This window comes from Electrophorus electricus, chromosome 4 (genome assembly GCF_013358815.1).
Source record: "Electrophorus electricus isolate fEleEle1 chromosome 4, fEleEle1.pri, whole genome shotgun sequence".
Classification (NCBI taxonomy): Eukaryota; Metazoa; Chordata; class Actinopteri; order Gymnotiformes; family Gymnotidae; genus Electrophorus; species Electrophorus electricus.
Window position 1 is genome coordinate 8,828,141 of NC_049538.1, and position 15,492 is coordinate 8,843,632.

General features: G+C 39.1%; 1 protein-coding gene across 1 annotated transcript; it reads right to left on the reverse strand.

Moving 5' to 3' along the window:
* Positions 1-2,543: 2,543 nt before the first annotated feature.
* oprd1a (opioid receptor, delta 1a) lies at positions 2,544-14,151 on the reverse strand. The gene is made up of 3 exons (XM_027009753.2): positions 13,673-14,151; positions 4,556-4,911; positions 2,544-4,302 (listed from the first exon to the last, which is right to left on the reverse strand). The coding sequence occupies exons 1-3, from the start codon at positions 13,909-13,911 to the stop codon at positions 3,773-3,775; spliced, it is 1,125 nt and encodes a 374-aa protein (XP_026865554.1). The 5' UTR covers positions 13,912-14,151; the 3' UTR covers positions 2,544-3,772.
* Positions 14,152-15,492: the final 1,341 nt, after the last annotated feature.

Consider the following 15,492-nt stretch of genomic DNA (forward strand, 5'->3'; position numbering starts at 1 on the left):
AAAGAAAGAAAGAAAGAAAGAAAGAAAGAAAAAGAAAAAGAAGGCCTATGGCTGATAAGTTCATACAATATTCACACAAAAAGATAGCAAAGGATGATCTTGCCACGATTTCAGCCAGAGTTCCGTGGGTTTTTTTGTTTTGTCAGGGAGCAAAATAGGAATTTAACTTTTTGAGCTTCACAAAAATGTTTCTGACCTCTATTACTGCGGCTTATGATCGGATATATCCCACTCATTTCATGTTCACATTCTAGTAAAAATACAATTCCACAATATATTCTACCCAACAAAGTCACTGTGCTAAAACAATGCAAGAGCTCAATGCATTAAGCCACATGAAATTAAAAAATGGTTAGTCCATGAATACAAAATGAGAGCTATTTCCAGAAAACAGCACCAGTGCAATTTTCTAACATCACTCATTGCTAACTGCCACTCAAGCAAAGCAGTGAGGTGAGGTACTAAATACTAAATTCTACACCATAGCCTTTTTTCCATTTTCTATTTTGGCTAGGCAATTTATGTTTAGAAGCACATTCGATGTGGTACCTACTGTTCTAAACACAAATGAGGAACCTAAGCAGTGACTCCTAATGTAGTAAGCACAAAGCCGGACAGTTTCACAAATGTCATATACAGTACAGTAGAGCTATTCCACTGGAGGTTTGGTTACTATTTAAGACAGCTGTGCTACAGATATATAATTTCAGAAATTTTACATGGACCAAATGTATGTGGATACTTGACCATCAGTTATATGAGCTTGTTGTACATCCCATACCAAAACCATGTGCATTAATAATAATTTGCCCCTCATTTGTTGCTATAACAACTTTTCTGATGAGGTTTTCCACAAGTTTTTGGAGTGTATTTGTGAATATTTGTTTCCATTCAACGTTCCACTTCATCTCGAAGGTCAGGGTCCTGTGCAGGCCACTGGAGTTCCTCCCCACCAAACACGTCAAACCATGTCTCTATGGACGTCACTTGGTGCACTGGAGCAAAGTGATGTTAGAACAAGAAAGAGCCTTGTACACACTGTTGCCAAAAAGATGTAAGCATGTAATTGTCTAAAATGTCTTGGCTTGCTGTAGAATTGACATCAAATCTTTCACTGAAACTAACACGCCTTGCTCAAAGCCTGAAAAATAGCCATAGACCATTATCCCTCCTCCCCCAAACTTTAAAGTAAGGAAGATTCTTCTCGTATCCATCACACACAGAGTCATCCATCAGACTGTAAGATAGTGACATGTGATTCATCACTCCAGAGAATTTCCAGTGATCCTGAGTCCAGTAGCATTGTGCTTTACATCACTCCAGCTGACACTTGGCACTTGGCGCATAGTAAACTTAGCTGTGTGCAGCTTCTCAGCCATGGAAACTCATTTCGTGAAACTTCCGATACACAGTTCTTATGCTGCTTTTGCTCTGACAGCCTGCCTGGACCTCTGTAGTGAGTGAAGCCACAGAGAATAGGGGATTTTTACATGCTACATGCTTCAGCACTCAGCAGGCCCATGCTCTGTGAGTTTGAATGATCCACCACTTTGTGGCTAAGCCACTGTTGATCTCAGATACTGCCATTGTACAATAATAGCATTTGCACTTCACCAGGACAGATCTAGCAGGGCAGGAATTTAATAGAACTGATCTGATGCAAAAGTGGCATCCCATAACAATACCATGTTTAAAGTCGGAGCTCTTCTGTATGACGCCTTTATACTGCCAGTGTTCCTCTAGGGAGATTGCATGGCCATGTGTATTCCAGTTATCAGTGTGTGGCCAAAATGCCTTAACTCAAAAATTTGAAGGGGTGTCCACATACTTTTGACTATATAATGTATAATACACTTCAGTGAAGGGTTGTTTCTAATACGATAATTAAATAATATTACCATCAGGAAAACTGGCTATTTTAAATATTAATGCTACAAATTTGATTACAGGGATTGCAACCAATTATTAGCCAGTTCACAACTTGACTGCACAAAAAATTATTATATACACAATCTATTCAAAATAGATTTAACCAAATTATATACACAGTTGATTTTATAAACTGAATGGAAAGGTTCATGCCACACTTATTCAGTCAGAATCAGTATCAGGTGTTTTCCTATGCCACAAAGCGATCATGATTTTAACAAGAAAAACAACAACAAATAATAATAATAATAAACAGACTAGTGTCACGATTAGTCCCTCCCATCTTCCGTGTTTTCCGTCTTGTGTATTTTAGTTCCATGACATAGTTTCATTTTCTCCGCCCCTCATTTGATTTTCCACACCTGTCCCTCGTTTAGTTCATGTATTTAAACCCTGCCTTGTGCCCTTGGTCTTGGCTGTTCATTGCTTGTTTATTTGAATGGTTGCGTTTATGTAGTTGTATTGAATGTTTGGATGTTAGAAAACCCATCTGTTTTTCCTAGCCTTCATGTTTGTTAGTTTCTGAGTTCTTCCTCGTATCAGTTATAGCCTGTTTCCCCTGTTTACCTTCATGTTTTGTTTGTGTGATTATGTATCCCCGTGCTCTCCGTGTTGGTAATATGATCCTGGACTACTACAATGACTCTGATTTTGGATTTGCCCATAATAAATTTCGCTCTTCTCCGCACGTGGCCGCCTCTTTACCGCTCACAGTTACAATTAGCCTGTAAATATTCTGTAAAATATATGTTCATAGATGGAAAATAAAGAGGCAGTAGGCTTGCAGCCACTTTATTGTGGCATGGACCTGTTGGAGCTTGATATCCTCAGGTTTTCTTCATATTTAATGACTGGTAGTGTAGCACATTCATATATTTGTGTCAGCACAAGAAGGCTCAGATAGCACATCAGATATTTTTCGGTTTGAAGCTATCAAGGTCTTGTCACATTGTGTTTTCTCTGTTCATATCGGAGACTGTTCCTTTGTGCTCCAAAGAAATATTGTCATGTTATCCCTGGAGTATAAAAGTCTTCAGGGTTTTGTAGGATCTGAAATCAAATCACAGTTGTCTTTTGCAGTATTTTCCCCCAGAGACTGCTAGTCTACCATCTTTTAGAGAAAGTGGGAAACACAAATATAGTATTCTGATCCATTTTCACCTGTTACGGAAGGTGACAGTCTTTCAGTTCAAATCAGTTCATACAGACTGGAACTTGGCCTAGTGTGATATTTTTATAGCGCTTGCCATGCATCAAAGACTCAAAACTATGGCACAGCCGAAGTTTGCCTAATGAAGAATCTTTATTCATCTGTCTTGTGCCTTTCATCTGTGAAGAAAATGATTTTTCCTCACTTATTTTATTCATTTTCAGTCATGACTTTAAAGTTGCATGCTGATGACTTTTAATGTAATTCCTTGTCCTTCATAGAATGATATGTTGATTTTGATTGTAAGTAGGACTCATGAACCCCTAGTCCATTTAAGACTAAAGGAGCAATAAAGTGAACACAGAACTTCTGAGATCTATAGAAGAAGCAATTCACTGATACAGCTGCAACTGATCAGAAAATCCACTGTTCTTTTAGCAAGGTTTTTACATTGCTGACCTTGCAAAATACACTCACTGTCTATCAATAAACAGCTCAAACTGATGTAATATTGTAGTGAAATGCTTAGGTAAGGATTGGGTTTATGGTTGCCGAAAAAATCTTCTCAAGCATATTAATCTGTACGCCTAGACTAATCTAGAATTCAGTGGTGGAGATCTGGGTGATCTCGGACTGCAGGTCCTGCTGGACCCTTCTTGAGCGGGATCCTCGTGGGATCCGTTCCAGGCCTAGTCATACTGGCTTCTTCCCCACCTCAGATGGAGCACAAATTGACACCGGTTCACGGGTGGTGTTCCTGGCTCTGGAAAGGGTGTTCCGGTCCACGCTGGTACGGAATGGCAGACAGAATTCCCCAAAACACCTCTTGAAGTTCTCATCCAAGAAGGCATAAAGGACAGGATTGAGACTGCTGTTGGTGTAACCAAGGGCAATGCACAGGTGCCAGCTCGCAATGACAAAGGGGTTCCTCTGATCGATCTCCACCAGGGTTTTAATGATGATGAAGATATGAATGGGCGTCCAGCAGATGATGAAGGCTGCCACCACTACTAGTACCATGCGAGTGATGCGACGCATGTTCCTGTCTTTCTCCTTGGAGCCAGAGAGAAGGCGAACACTCCGCAGGCGAAGAATCATCAGCCCATAGCATATCGTGATGACCAGGACTGGCACCACGAAGGCAAAGATAAACACGCAGATCTTAGTCACTGTGTCCCAGTACCAGTCAGGATCAGGAAACTTCAGAGTGCAGTCAATTTTGCCTGTTAGAAAACATTTCCAAGTCCAGCCATATTAGAATACATTTTCATTACATTTACATTTTTAGCATCGATTTTGGTAAGGATTTATGTTGGCTTAGGTATATTTTGTGAGACTGCATGAACTCTCAAATAACCAAGAAAACCAACTTCTCTCAGCATCCTAGTCCTTTGCTGCACTAACTTTACTACGCATTCACCTATAGCTATTATCATATTCATAAAAGAGCATGATCATTCATAAAGTGACATTCACCTTGGTTCGTCACCTTGGTGACTGCCATGATCATAATGGGCACTCCAACGGCAGATGAAAGAATCCAGATGCACACATTGATGACCTTGGCCTTGACGGGCGTGCGAAATTCCAGTGCCCTCACAGGGTGGCACACGGCAACGTAGCGGTCAACGCTCATCATGGTCAGGGTGAAGATGCTCGTGAACATGTTGTAGTAGTCGATGGCTATGACAAGTTTGCACAGGGGCTCGCCAAAGGGCCAGGTGTTCATCAGGTACTTAGCGCTCTGGAAAGGGAGGGTGCTAGTGGCCAGTGCATCAGCCAGAGCCAGGTTGAAGATGTAGATGTTTGTGGCAGTTTTCATCTTGGTATATCTGCACAAGAAAATTGAACGGCTAAGTATTGTATTAGTTTGCGTACAAAACATAAGATCACATGCAGACATGCTGAAACATGATTTCACATGTTTCACAAAGAATCCCTGATTTCACAAATAATCCATGGTACATGAGAGGGGTTTTGCTGGCTTTCAAATAAATGCAGTAAAAAAACAAACAAAAAAAACCCAATGTGAACAGTGAAAACCACGTCTAGCTCTTACACAAACATTTCATACATTGCCCTTGTGTAATTTTTTATGTAAACCTATTTTGGTTGAGCAATATGAATTCTAACACCAGGAGCTAGACAAAAGTACCAGAAAATCAGAAAATTACTTTTACGCATGATTGGAGATAGTCAATCCAAAGTACTATCATGCAAGGACATTATGAGAATCTTGCAATGCAATTAAAAAATGAGAGATTTTTTTAGTAGATGCATTATAATGGATTGTAGTCATAACTCTTAGCAAAATCTGGTGATATCTGTGCACCCAGGATTTTACACATGTTCAGAACATTCCAAAGTGCTGTCAATCACTTAGAAAACTGATTGTGTGAGATTGATTCTCTCTGGGATTCTCTTTGGCATGACAGATTGCAGAAAAAGCAGAACAAGCCTGGCAGTACACAGCCAGGGACTCAACAGAGGTGGCATGCTTTAGACTTACTCCTCAATACTCCTTTATTACAGGGCCACCGTGTTAGGACAAAGCCAGAACTCTCTATTGTCCAGAAATATTACAGTATGTCACTACCCTTCATCTTTTTCTTTCTGTTGTGTTATCTCTGCTCTTCACAGGGTTATATTCATCTTACTATATATAGTTCAACTTTATTTCCAGAATACAATCTTTAAATAATACCTAATGATTTGTAACTGGTCTATTGTATAAATGTTATTCTTATGATACAGCAGTGGATGGACTGGTGATATATTTAGCAAAAGGGGTTATTTTACTTCTCTGTCATTTACAAAAGGAACACAACATTTTTTGGTGACCTCATACATTTGGCTCTATTTATTCCACCGCACTAGTAAATAGCCCATTGTCCACTACTCAGGAGAGCACAATAATACTAGCACTACTACTAATAAAAATATTATTATTAGCATTATTCTTATTATTCATGTTTTTTATGTATTGATTTATTCTTTGTAATAGTCCCACCTTTACTTTAGCTATATGGATCTTGTCAAATCTCTGCACGAGACCTTCAGCTTAAAGCTTAAAATTTATTTTAAAATGTAAAGCATAAATGTAAAATTTAGAAAATGAAAACATATTTCTTCCAGGCATACAGGGTGGCCTTAGTTTTACCTTTGAGACACTGGCAGTTATGCAAATGTTCGTGAAGTACACATCCACACAGAGAGTGTGGACCAGCCACCCCCATCACATCACCCGAGAGCAGTCGTGTGGAGGAATAAAAACTTACCGTCATATTCACCAGGACAGAGAAGGTTATCTTATGGAATTACAGGCTGTTCCGTCCGCCTATTTTCCCTCCATCGGTAGCCATTAATGGCTGCATCAGGTAGGCCACACATTTGCAATCATTGATCGGTTAGGGCTGCAGCTCTTGATCACAGGCTGACTGTGACTGAGGCGAATAGGTGCACCCAAGAGGGGTTTGTCAATAACACACTGAGTGACTCCGGGGGGGGGGGTATGAATGAACACAGCTGATCTAATGATGGTGTGGGGCTTCCTGCAGGGCAATCAAATCAGCCATAATGAGGAAGACCACTAGATTAAAGGGTGGAACAACTGTAATTGTGAAACAAATACTAATTAGGTAGGAGTGAATAGGGTAATTTGAGTCACTATTTACAAATCGCTTTGTTTAACAAGTGAGGATGACATTTCTTGAAAAGATGTTCATGGTGTTTATGGAAATAAAAAAAAATATTTGCTTGATAAAAAAAGGTCGGTGTTACTGAATGGATTCCACTGCATTATCTTTAGAGACGTATCAATGCAAAGGAGGATCATTAATTTTTTCCCTTTTCTGTCATATGCTAATGTATCATTTAGTATGAGAAAACCTAAGTTTAGAATACATTTTACCAATTTTATGGAGTTTTCTAGAAAACTTTCAAGCTGTCCAACAGATCAATTCACTCTCTTCTACACACAATTGTATTCCTAAACGAGAGCCAATTAGAAGGTCTAGAGTTCATTCTTATTGTGCCTCGTTGCATCTGTAGTCTTGATGTGGTCTCTCAACATGAGGACCAAAGTAGAATCTTTCCAGTAAAGCAGGCTAACAGGAGGCTGAATAAATCAGACAAAAAATATATTAAACATGTTAAAATTCTGTAGTACACATTGTTAATATTAAAAAGAAAACAGTGCTTATCAACAACAAACAAACTGGCACATAATGGAACCTGACAGGAGTGGGTGACAAATACTTTCAGTCAATAAAAAAGTACACAAAGAACACCTAATGGACAGACAGGACAGACCTGAAACTGAAAGAGGGAATTTGGAGAAAAAATTGTGTGTGTGTATTTGATGTACATCAGTCAGACGTGTCCATCAAACTGACCGGGCAGGGTGGCACGCTACCTACCATGTCATAAGTGCTCAGCAAATTCCACTTCACCTAGCAGCAGTTTGGACAATTATCCAACACCCAATGTTGTGATGGAGTTTTTCAGGGCCAATACCAGTGAACATGCACTTCACTTACTGAAAAACAAGAGTGAAAAAAAAACCAAAACAAACAACAACAAAAAAAACAACGCAAAAACCCAACCCTAACTGAAAAAGGCTGTTTTACGACACAGACCTAACTGTGCATCAACAGGGAAGGTACCATGTGGTAATGTCTGTAGTTTGCAAATGTCAAGCAGTCATTGACAGTAAAGGATTGATATCCAAGTATGTATTGGTTTGTAGTCTGGATTGAGCGTCAACAACACTCTTTAGGGTTTTAATCCAGATACTGTCTTTTTGATAAGATAGTGCATTTGCTGGCCTCCCTCAATCTCCACAGTAACAGAGTAATTCTGCACTTTGAACTCTGCACACATGCCACCACAGCAGCAGGTTCAATGCCAAACAAATATTCGACAGCGGCAACTCAGCAGCAAGTAACTCAGCTCAAATGCCAACAGGACAGGACTCTGGACAGCCTGTGGATGAAGCATATATTTGTGGTCTGAAGCACTCTCCAACTCAACCCATGTCCAGTGTGTATCCCTCTCAGCATGCCAGTTCTAGATTAGACTGAATTCACTTCATCTGCCCTTGCTCGCCAGTACTCTTAGACATGAACCAAGGAAGACCAAATGACTGAACTCAGATTGAACCTCTGAAGCATACACTTCAGGTCTCTTTTGCACCATTCCATCAGTGCTCACCTCAGCCACCGTTTTACAGCACTGCAGGACAAATCAGATGACCATGCTTGCTGGTCAATGCTGTGTGTATGCCTATGGATTATATCAAATTATGTGCCATTTTTCACCTCTGTTCTGGAGGATGCCTATAGATGTTTTTTCAGTGTAATGCAATTCACTTGTAAAGAGAGAACTGAACATGTTTTAATGATTAACATTGGCTGCGATCTCTTCAGGGTGAGCAGGATGGAGACAGACAGTATGGGGAAGAGCCTGCATGCTAAAGTGCATTAAGGTTAGTGTTTTAGGCAGAAAGGGACGGGGCATGATCCTTTGCCATATCCTGTTCTGTTGAGGTAGCCAAAGCACATTGAGGTAGACAAAATACTCCACACTCTTCTATACCTAAAATGTAACACTTTTATAACAAATAAGGAATATATGGCAGTTCATTATCATTATTATTATTATTATTATTATTATTATTATTATTATTATTATTATTATTAGTAGTAGTAGTAGTAGTATTCCTTATTACTAATACTACTCCATCTATAAAAATAGTTATTATTATTATTATTATTATTATTATTATTATTATTATTATTATTATTATCATCAATAATAATAATAATATTGTGTACAAATATATTTTTATATGTTTGAGATATGTTTGGGATAGTTGTCAGCTTCATTTATTATTATTATTATTATTATTATTATTATTATTATCTTTTATTATATAGCTCAAGATATGAAAAACAATTTGAGAGTGCACTGGAGCAAGATGGCTGCTGACTGTTGACAATTTTGTTTAGGTTTTTTAGTGTTTGCAAGTTCGTTTGTTTCTGAATATTCATTCATTGGCTGCGGGCAGTTTGACACTCACTGGCAGAGAAACTGGCTTAGGCACTTTCTCTCCAGCTCAAAAATTAGCTTGTTGCAGGCTGAGGATCTAACTCTTCCTTTCCAATATGATTTAACTGGATAGCTTTTGTTTGAGGGCAGACTGAAATGTTATTACTATTCTTTCAATTAATAATAAAAAAGGATGAATGTTTTTGGTTTATATTCAGCTGATTTTATGTGGTGACTTCTAAATACATTATAGAGAATCATCCATCATTTGCTACTAAAAGTTACAATGCCTTAGTTTGACTAAGACTATAATATAATAATTAATTTTAGGTTATATATTATTTACTTTTACAAAAATATGATGAAATCTAACATTATTTAATAATATATAATGTATAAGGAATGATAATGAATGTACAATTAATTACAAACTAGATTTTTAATTTTCTTCTTGTTATTGTTATGAAAAAAATTCTTAATCTTAATCTTATTTATTTTATTTAGTCCAATAGTTCTGATCTATTTGTACTGTATATATTATGCCTTATTCTGAATATATTTATCATTATTACACTCTTACAATGTTGGAGAAGTTCAATTAATTAATTATATATAAAATATGATTATGTGCAATATGTTAGGATGTAGACATTTATAATTTAAAATTAAAATCATTTTTCATTATAGACATAATGGCATTATTCTGGCTATTCAAGTTGCAGTAAAATCTGAGAGTAGGATGCCAGGTTTGTACACATTGCTACGGCTGGCACACACACACACACACACACACACACACACACACACACACACACACACACACACACACACACACGCGCGCGTGCCAACACACACACATACACACAAATGCCAAATGAGATGCTATAAGACACAGGATGCTACCCTTAGTCAGACCATAACACGTACACTATTTAATGATCTTATACTCACATGCAGTCACATTCTGGTTAGGCTTTTTTTTCTAACCAAACAAAATCTACACTACTGCACAAACTTTATAAAATACCTTTTGACTCTGTTATACTGAAAATACCATATTGATGTTAATAATCATATTAAAGTCTATTACTTTCTTTATATAGTGATATATTTTCTTTATCTTATCTTTAAATAGCATCAAGAAATCCTACAATAGCCTCCACTTATTTCCCTGACATTGCCCAGGAGCACTAGTGGCCCTTCGCTCAGAAAGGAAATCATGCTAACTCAACCACTCCCTGTTGCTTCTGTTTGGTGCATGGCTGCTTAACAATGGACCATAACCATGTTCATTCACAAAGGTACTGAGACACAAATGCTGAGTTTTCCTCATACTTCTCTTATTACTCCCTCTCATGGCCTAGGCGATGAAGGCTTTTCATGGCACCGTAGCGATGTAGCCAAGTACATGCAATTCACTTTGATCCCTTTTTCCCCCTTCCCAATTGTACACCACAAAGGAGCCTGGTATTTATTCAAAACCATCTAATTTTCTGGACAGAGAGAGCCGTTGATCAGGGCTTTTAGTAGGCTGGGTAAGAGTGACAGGCGACTGGCTGGGCCCCAGCTCAGCAATAAGACTGAGGGGTCTTCATTTGCAAACTGCCAGGGGATTAAAAAGCCCACTTAGTGGACACCTCTGTCAAGTCTTGCCTAGCTGGCGGTGGGGGAACTCTGTGATCAGCCTGATCTTGGAGAACACACGTACCTCTGCTAGTGTCTTTGCTGAGCCCGCTCGATGTGCTCCAAGCTTCTGATGCACTTTTGATAAGAAAAATCACCTGGAGAAGTGTGCATTGTGTATCTTTTTTTTAATAGAAAAAAAAACAAAAAAAACATGCCATTGGATAATTTACAGAGTTTGTGTGCAAAATATACAACCACAAGTATTCTGTGTGTCTTTGGCATTCCAACACAGATCTTTGCTCTTTGTTTGATTCTACTAACCAGATACATACATATATATATATATATATATATATATATATATATATATATATATATATATATATATATATATATATATATATATAAATACTTAGTTGAAATCAGCAGCTGTGAGACCACAGCCACACAATGCAAAGATGATTAGTGATCGAAGTGGCCATTTGCCAGTTAGGGTATAATAATACCACATGCCACCTCGGTAGATGTTTACCTTTGAGGCTGCAGCAAAATTTAATTGCATTGCTGTTATCTGCACTGTGACCAGAAGCACATGTGCTTCCTGATATCATGCACCACTGTATACAGTCTGTGTGAAGAAATCTAATCACGTATGTACTGCAGAAGCTCATAATGATGCAATGTACTGGACAAATATCCTGGTACATCCAGTGTTTAGGTCCTTCTAAATACACCTTAGGAAATGCTCTATTGCCTCACATGATGCTCCACTGAGCTAATCAATCAAGAAACTAATACTGCCAGTGTTTGGTGTGAAGTTAAATGTGGGTTATGACCATTCCACAACTAAGCTCCAATACTTTCCTAATTTCTGCAGTGCTTCTTTCACATTAAAAAAAAGCCCTTAGCATTATTAGTGTGGAGAATTACTGTACCTAATCAGGATACATTAGAAGCTGCTGCCCAAAGCAGTGGACAAAATAAAATTTGTGCATTGCTCTGTACCCAGCCTGATCCCAGCCAATTTTTCTTCTGCCCTCCTTGGTCTCACCCCACCATTCTCACTCATCTCCCTCTATCCTTTCCCAGATACAGGGCTTAGAAAATTTTATTGATATTGCTGCAATTCTAGCAGCTCTGGATTCCCTGGAGTTGCAGGTCCCCTGTTTGCGTCTAAATGGCTGCTTTTCGGCTCCACAGGTGATGGGTATTGCTTGCTTTTGCAAAAACATTCTAGGCAGACAGCTATAAATAACCAGCCAAGACCTTCAGGTATCATGTAAGATTCAGTTTTGCAAGAGAAACCCACATTTGTGTCACAGTTGTGGCAGTGCCATAGTATTTAAAGAAAGGAAGGAAACCGTGGTGAAAGGAAACCGACTTGATTGTTTTTAGTGAATTATTACTGTTACTAACTTCCTGAAAACTCAAGAGTAGAGAATTTCTTAATAATTTAAGCATGTTTAATGAGACCGTGACCAGTCACTATCATTAATAAACCACTTAGCATTAAAGTGATTGCATATCCATTAGCTTAAAAGCAGAAGCACTGCCAAGACTAAAACATACTGTAAGGAACTGGTTGTATTTAAAAATGAAAAAAATGGTCTGTATGAAAGCATCTCTTGGCTAAGACAATTACCATCGTCATGACAACTAGGCTGGCTTTTTGTTATGGAACGTCTCCGTTCAACCATCGGCCATGTGACCTATTGACTTAAACCTCCCGAGGTCTGCCTTAAGACCAGCCTGTGTTTGAGGATTAGAGAGACTGTTCAGTCAGCACTCAGAACAAATGCCTCCACCATGCATTGCCGTTTGATTTCTGACACTCTGCATGTCAATTGCTCCATCAGTCTGCCTTTACTCAATTAAACGTGCTTTTCTGATGCCTGTGCTGAACACCACCATCCTGTGTACTGTGGAACCCACCAGAAGAAGAAGGGGGTGAGACTGAGTGCCTTGTTCCACCCAGCAGGGCTGGGCTTCTGCCAGCTCTCCATCGCCCCCATTTCCAGCTCAGTGGGGACCTCCGCCCTGTGGCTGCTGCTCAGTCCAGACACAGTGCCTTAAGGCCACTGGGAACCGAGGGGTGCCGGGTAACACACAAGAGAGGCTGACTTCAACAGTGCTCACCCCCACCCCAAAGCCCCATGAACCAATCCATTCTCACAACTCTGGTCAAGGTTACGCCAGTCACTTTTGATTGGGCTTTCTCTGTTTAGGAGATAAGGCACAAACTGAAACCGTCTGACTCGTGAGTACTTGCTTTAGTTGACAAACGTGGGAATGTGATGGAGAGTAATATTTCAGTTTTTTAATATTTCTGTTTTGTATGTAAAATGTAAAATTCACTACAATTATAGAAAATGTATTCAAAGTCTATTATTTACAGACAATAATAGGTCTCTGTTTTGATTCTACTGACAGATTACTAAGGGGTAATATCCCTACCCACTATTTTCAGTTAAAATTAGACTTAAGTGCTTGTAAGCTCTTGCCTGAGGGGCTCTTGTGAAAAATGTTTTTGAAGAGTGAAAAAAGAAGAGAAGAAATTTCAGAGAAAAGGGAAGAGAGAAACAGGAAAAGACGAGCGATTAAATTGATTTGTTCACCACGTTGAATACTGATGAACATGCATCCCCTTTACTAAAAGGACAAATACCTTTGGCCACATCATGTGCCAGTATGCACTCCAGGTGTAGATTACATGCCCACTTTGACCACTATAACTAATGTGGCTTTAACACACCAATAAATGCCAGAATATCTAGAAATGACCAAACTGATATTTAGTCTCTCTGTTAATCATGTTGTATTTAATATCAGGTCGGTGATTGGTGTAATTTTTAAAATATGAATGTTGGCTAAATCAAATCTGAACTTGTTACCATTCCCACATAAAAGTGTAGCGCTTACCTTACTACACCATACATTACGAGCATGTTTCCCAGAAGTCCCACGACGCAGATAACGGAGTAGAGGGCGGTGATGGAGATAGCCATTACGAACCCTGCGGGGCTTCTCCCCGAGTTATGCACGGTGTAATTCTGTCCGTCAGGGACGAAGCCCATCACATCGTCCGGGAACGTGACATTGAACGGGATCACGGAGTAAAGGTCACGCAGCTCAGTGCCGGGTGCCGTGGACGGCTCCATGGTCCCACAGAGTGGTCGCTGTGGTGCTGGAAAGTTAGGCTCTCACCATGCGGGACGGGTACCGGTTGGTAATCAGAAGGCTCGCTTTCAGAAGCGCTGAAGCAACATGTTTTTTTGCGTATGATTCCATTCCTCAACAAAAATAACCTACAGTGTAAGAAAACAGCCGAATAAACAATGAAAAATGTAAAGCCAATTGAAAATTGCTTTGCTAAGGTTTAAGTAAGCGCTAAAGTTGGTCCTCTGGTTCTTCGAGCTGGTTTGGTGAGACAGCCCTGCTGCCTGAGTCTTATTTAAGGGCGCAGGGGGACGGACATCGACGTCAACCCGGCGTAACTGGCTTGGAAAATACGTTTAGTTCCAATACAGTATAGAACTTCTCGTGTAAAATAACCAAAAAAGGTAAACAGTCTAAGACGAGCAAGCAGATTTAAACGGAGCACAGCTTTTCTTGGGAACCTCTGAACGAAATGCTTACCTGTAAAAATAAATTAGGCATAGCATGCTAGAACATAACTGCGCTTTATGTTAATGCAGAACCTAATAAAACAAGTCAGAGCGGTGTTGTGTTCAATGGCGTTATACAATATATATTGTTAACACGTTGTGACGTGCGGACATTAAGTGCGGACATTCAACTCGATATATCTTATGCATTACAGCATCATTTAAACACATCAATAATTCAGTTAAGAGCACATCACGTGACACTTCATGTGTCACGAACGCACATGAAAGTGCACGCGCGCGCGCGCACCCCTCAAGCGCCTCTGACTATATTTTTCACGAACAAGCAAAGCAAAACATTAAATTGAACATTGAACACTCCATCTCTGCAGGACCGAAGAACTCGAATTCCTTGATTTAACGCTTTCATTTCAATCTTCCAACTGTTATGTCTTCCGTTAAATTAAATGATTATTAGCTCAAAGAGTCCTTTTCATGCTGTACAGTCTGATCTAAACGAGACAACTGTAGCTGAGTTACTCTGAAAACAGACTTGTAAATTCCACGCAAACCTCAGTTTGAACTTTAAACACACATTCCTGACTACAATACGTTCCTAAGCCACACAATGCTCATTCAGGCTATAAGGAATTGATAAATGACAATGTCCTAATTACTGAAGTTGGGGGGGGGGGGGGGGGGGGGGGGGTCGTTGGTTGGGGCAAGATTAATTGTGTCATGGATTTTTACAAGATTCTATACATAAATTGCAAATAAGATAAGATACCCCATTCTGAAGTCCCACTGGGTTTTGGTAGAGCACAAATGCATTCATCTCTTGTGAATTAGGGAACTTGCATCCTTACACTGCAGAATTCACTATTCTATCATACACACTAATTCTTTCACTGCAGATGGATACTTGAGGCATAAACCTCAAGAATCATCCATTTAATTCAAATTTTAAAAAGACTTGCTGGGTGATATGTGTTGATCTTATTTATTTATTTATTTTTTACATTTATTTAGCTCCTGTAACAGAGTAACTAAGGAGTACTTAATTATTGTAATCTTGTATTGCAAGAAAGTGACACTTTATTACAGTAAGTGCTATTGGCTACCACAACTAAAAAA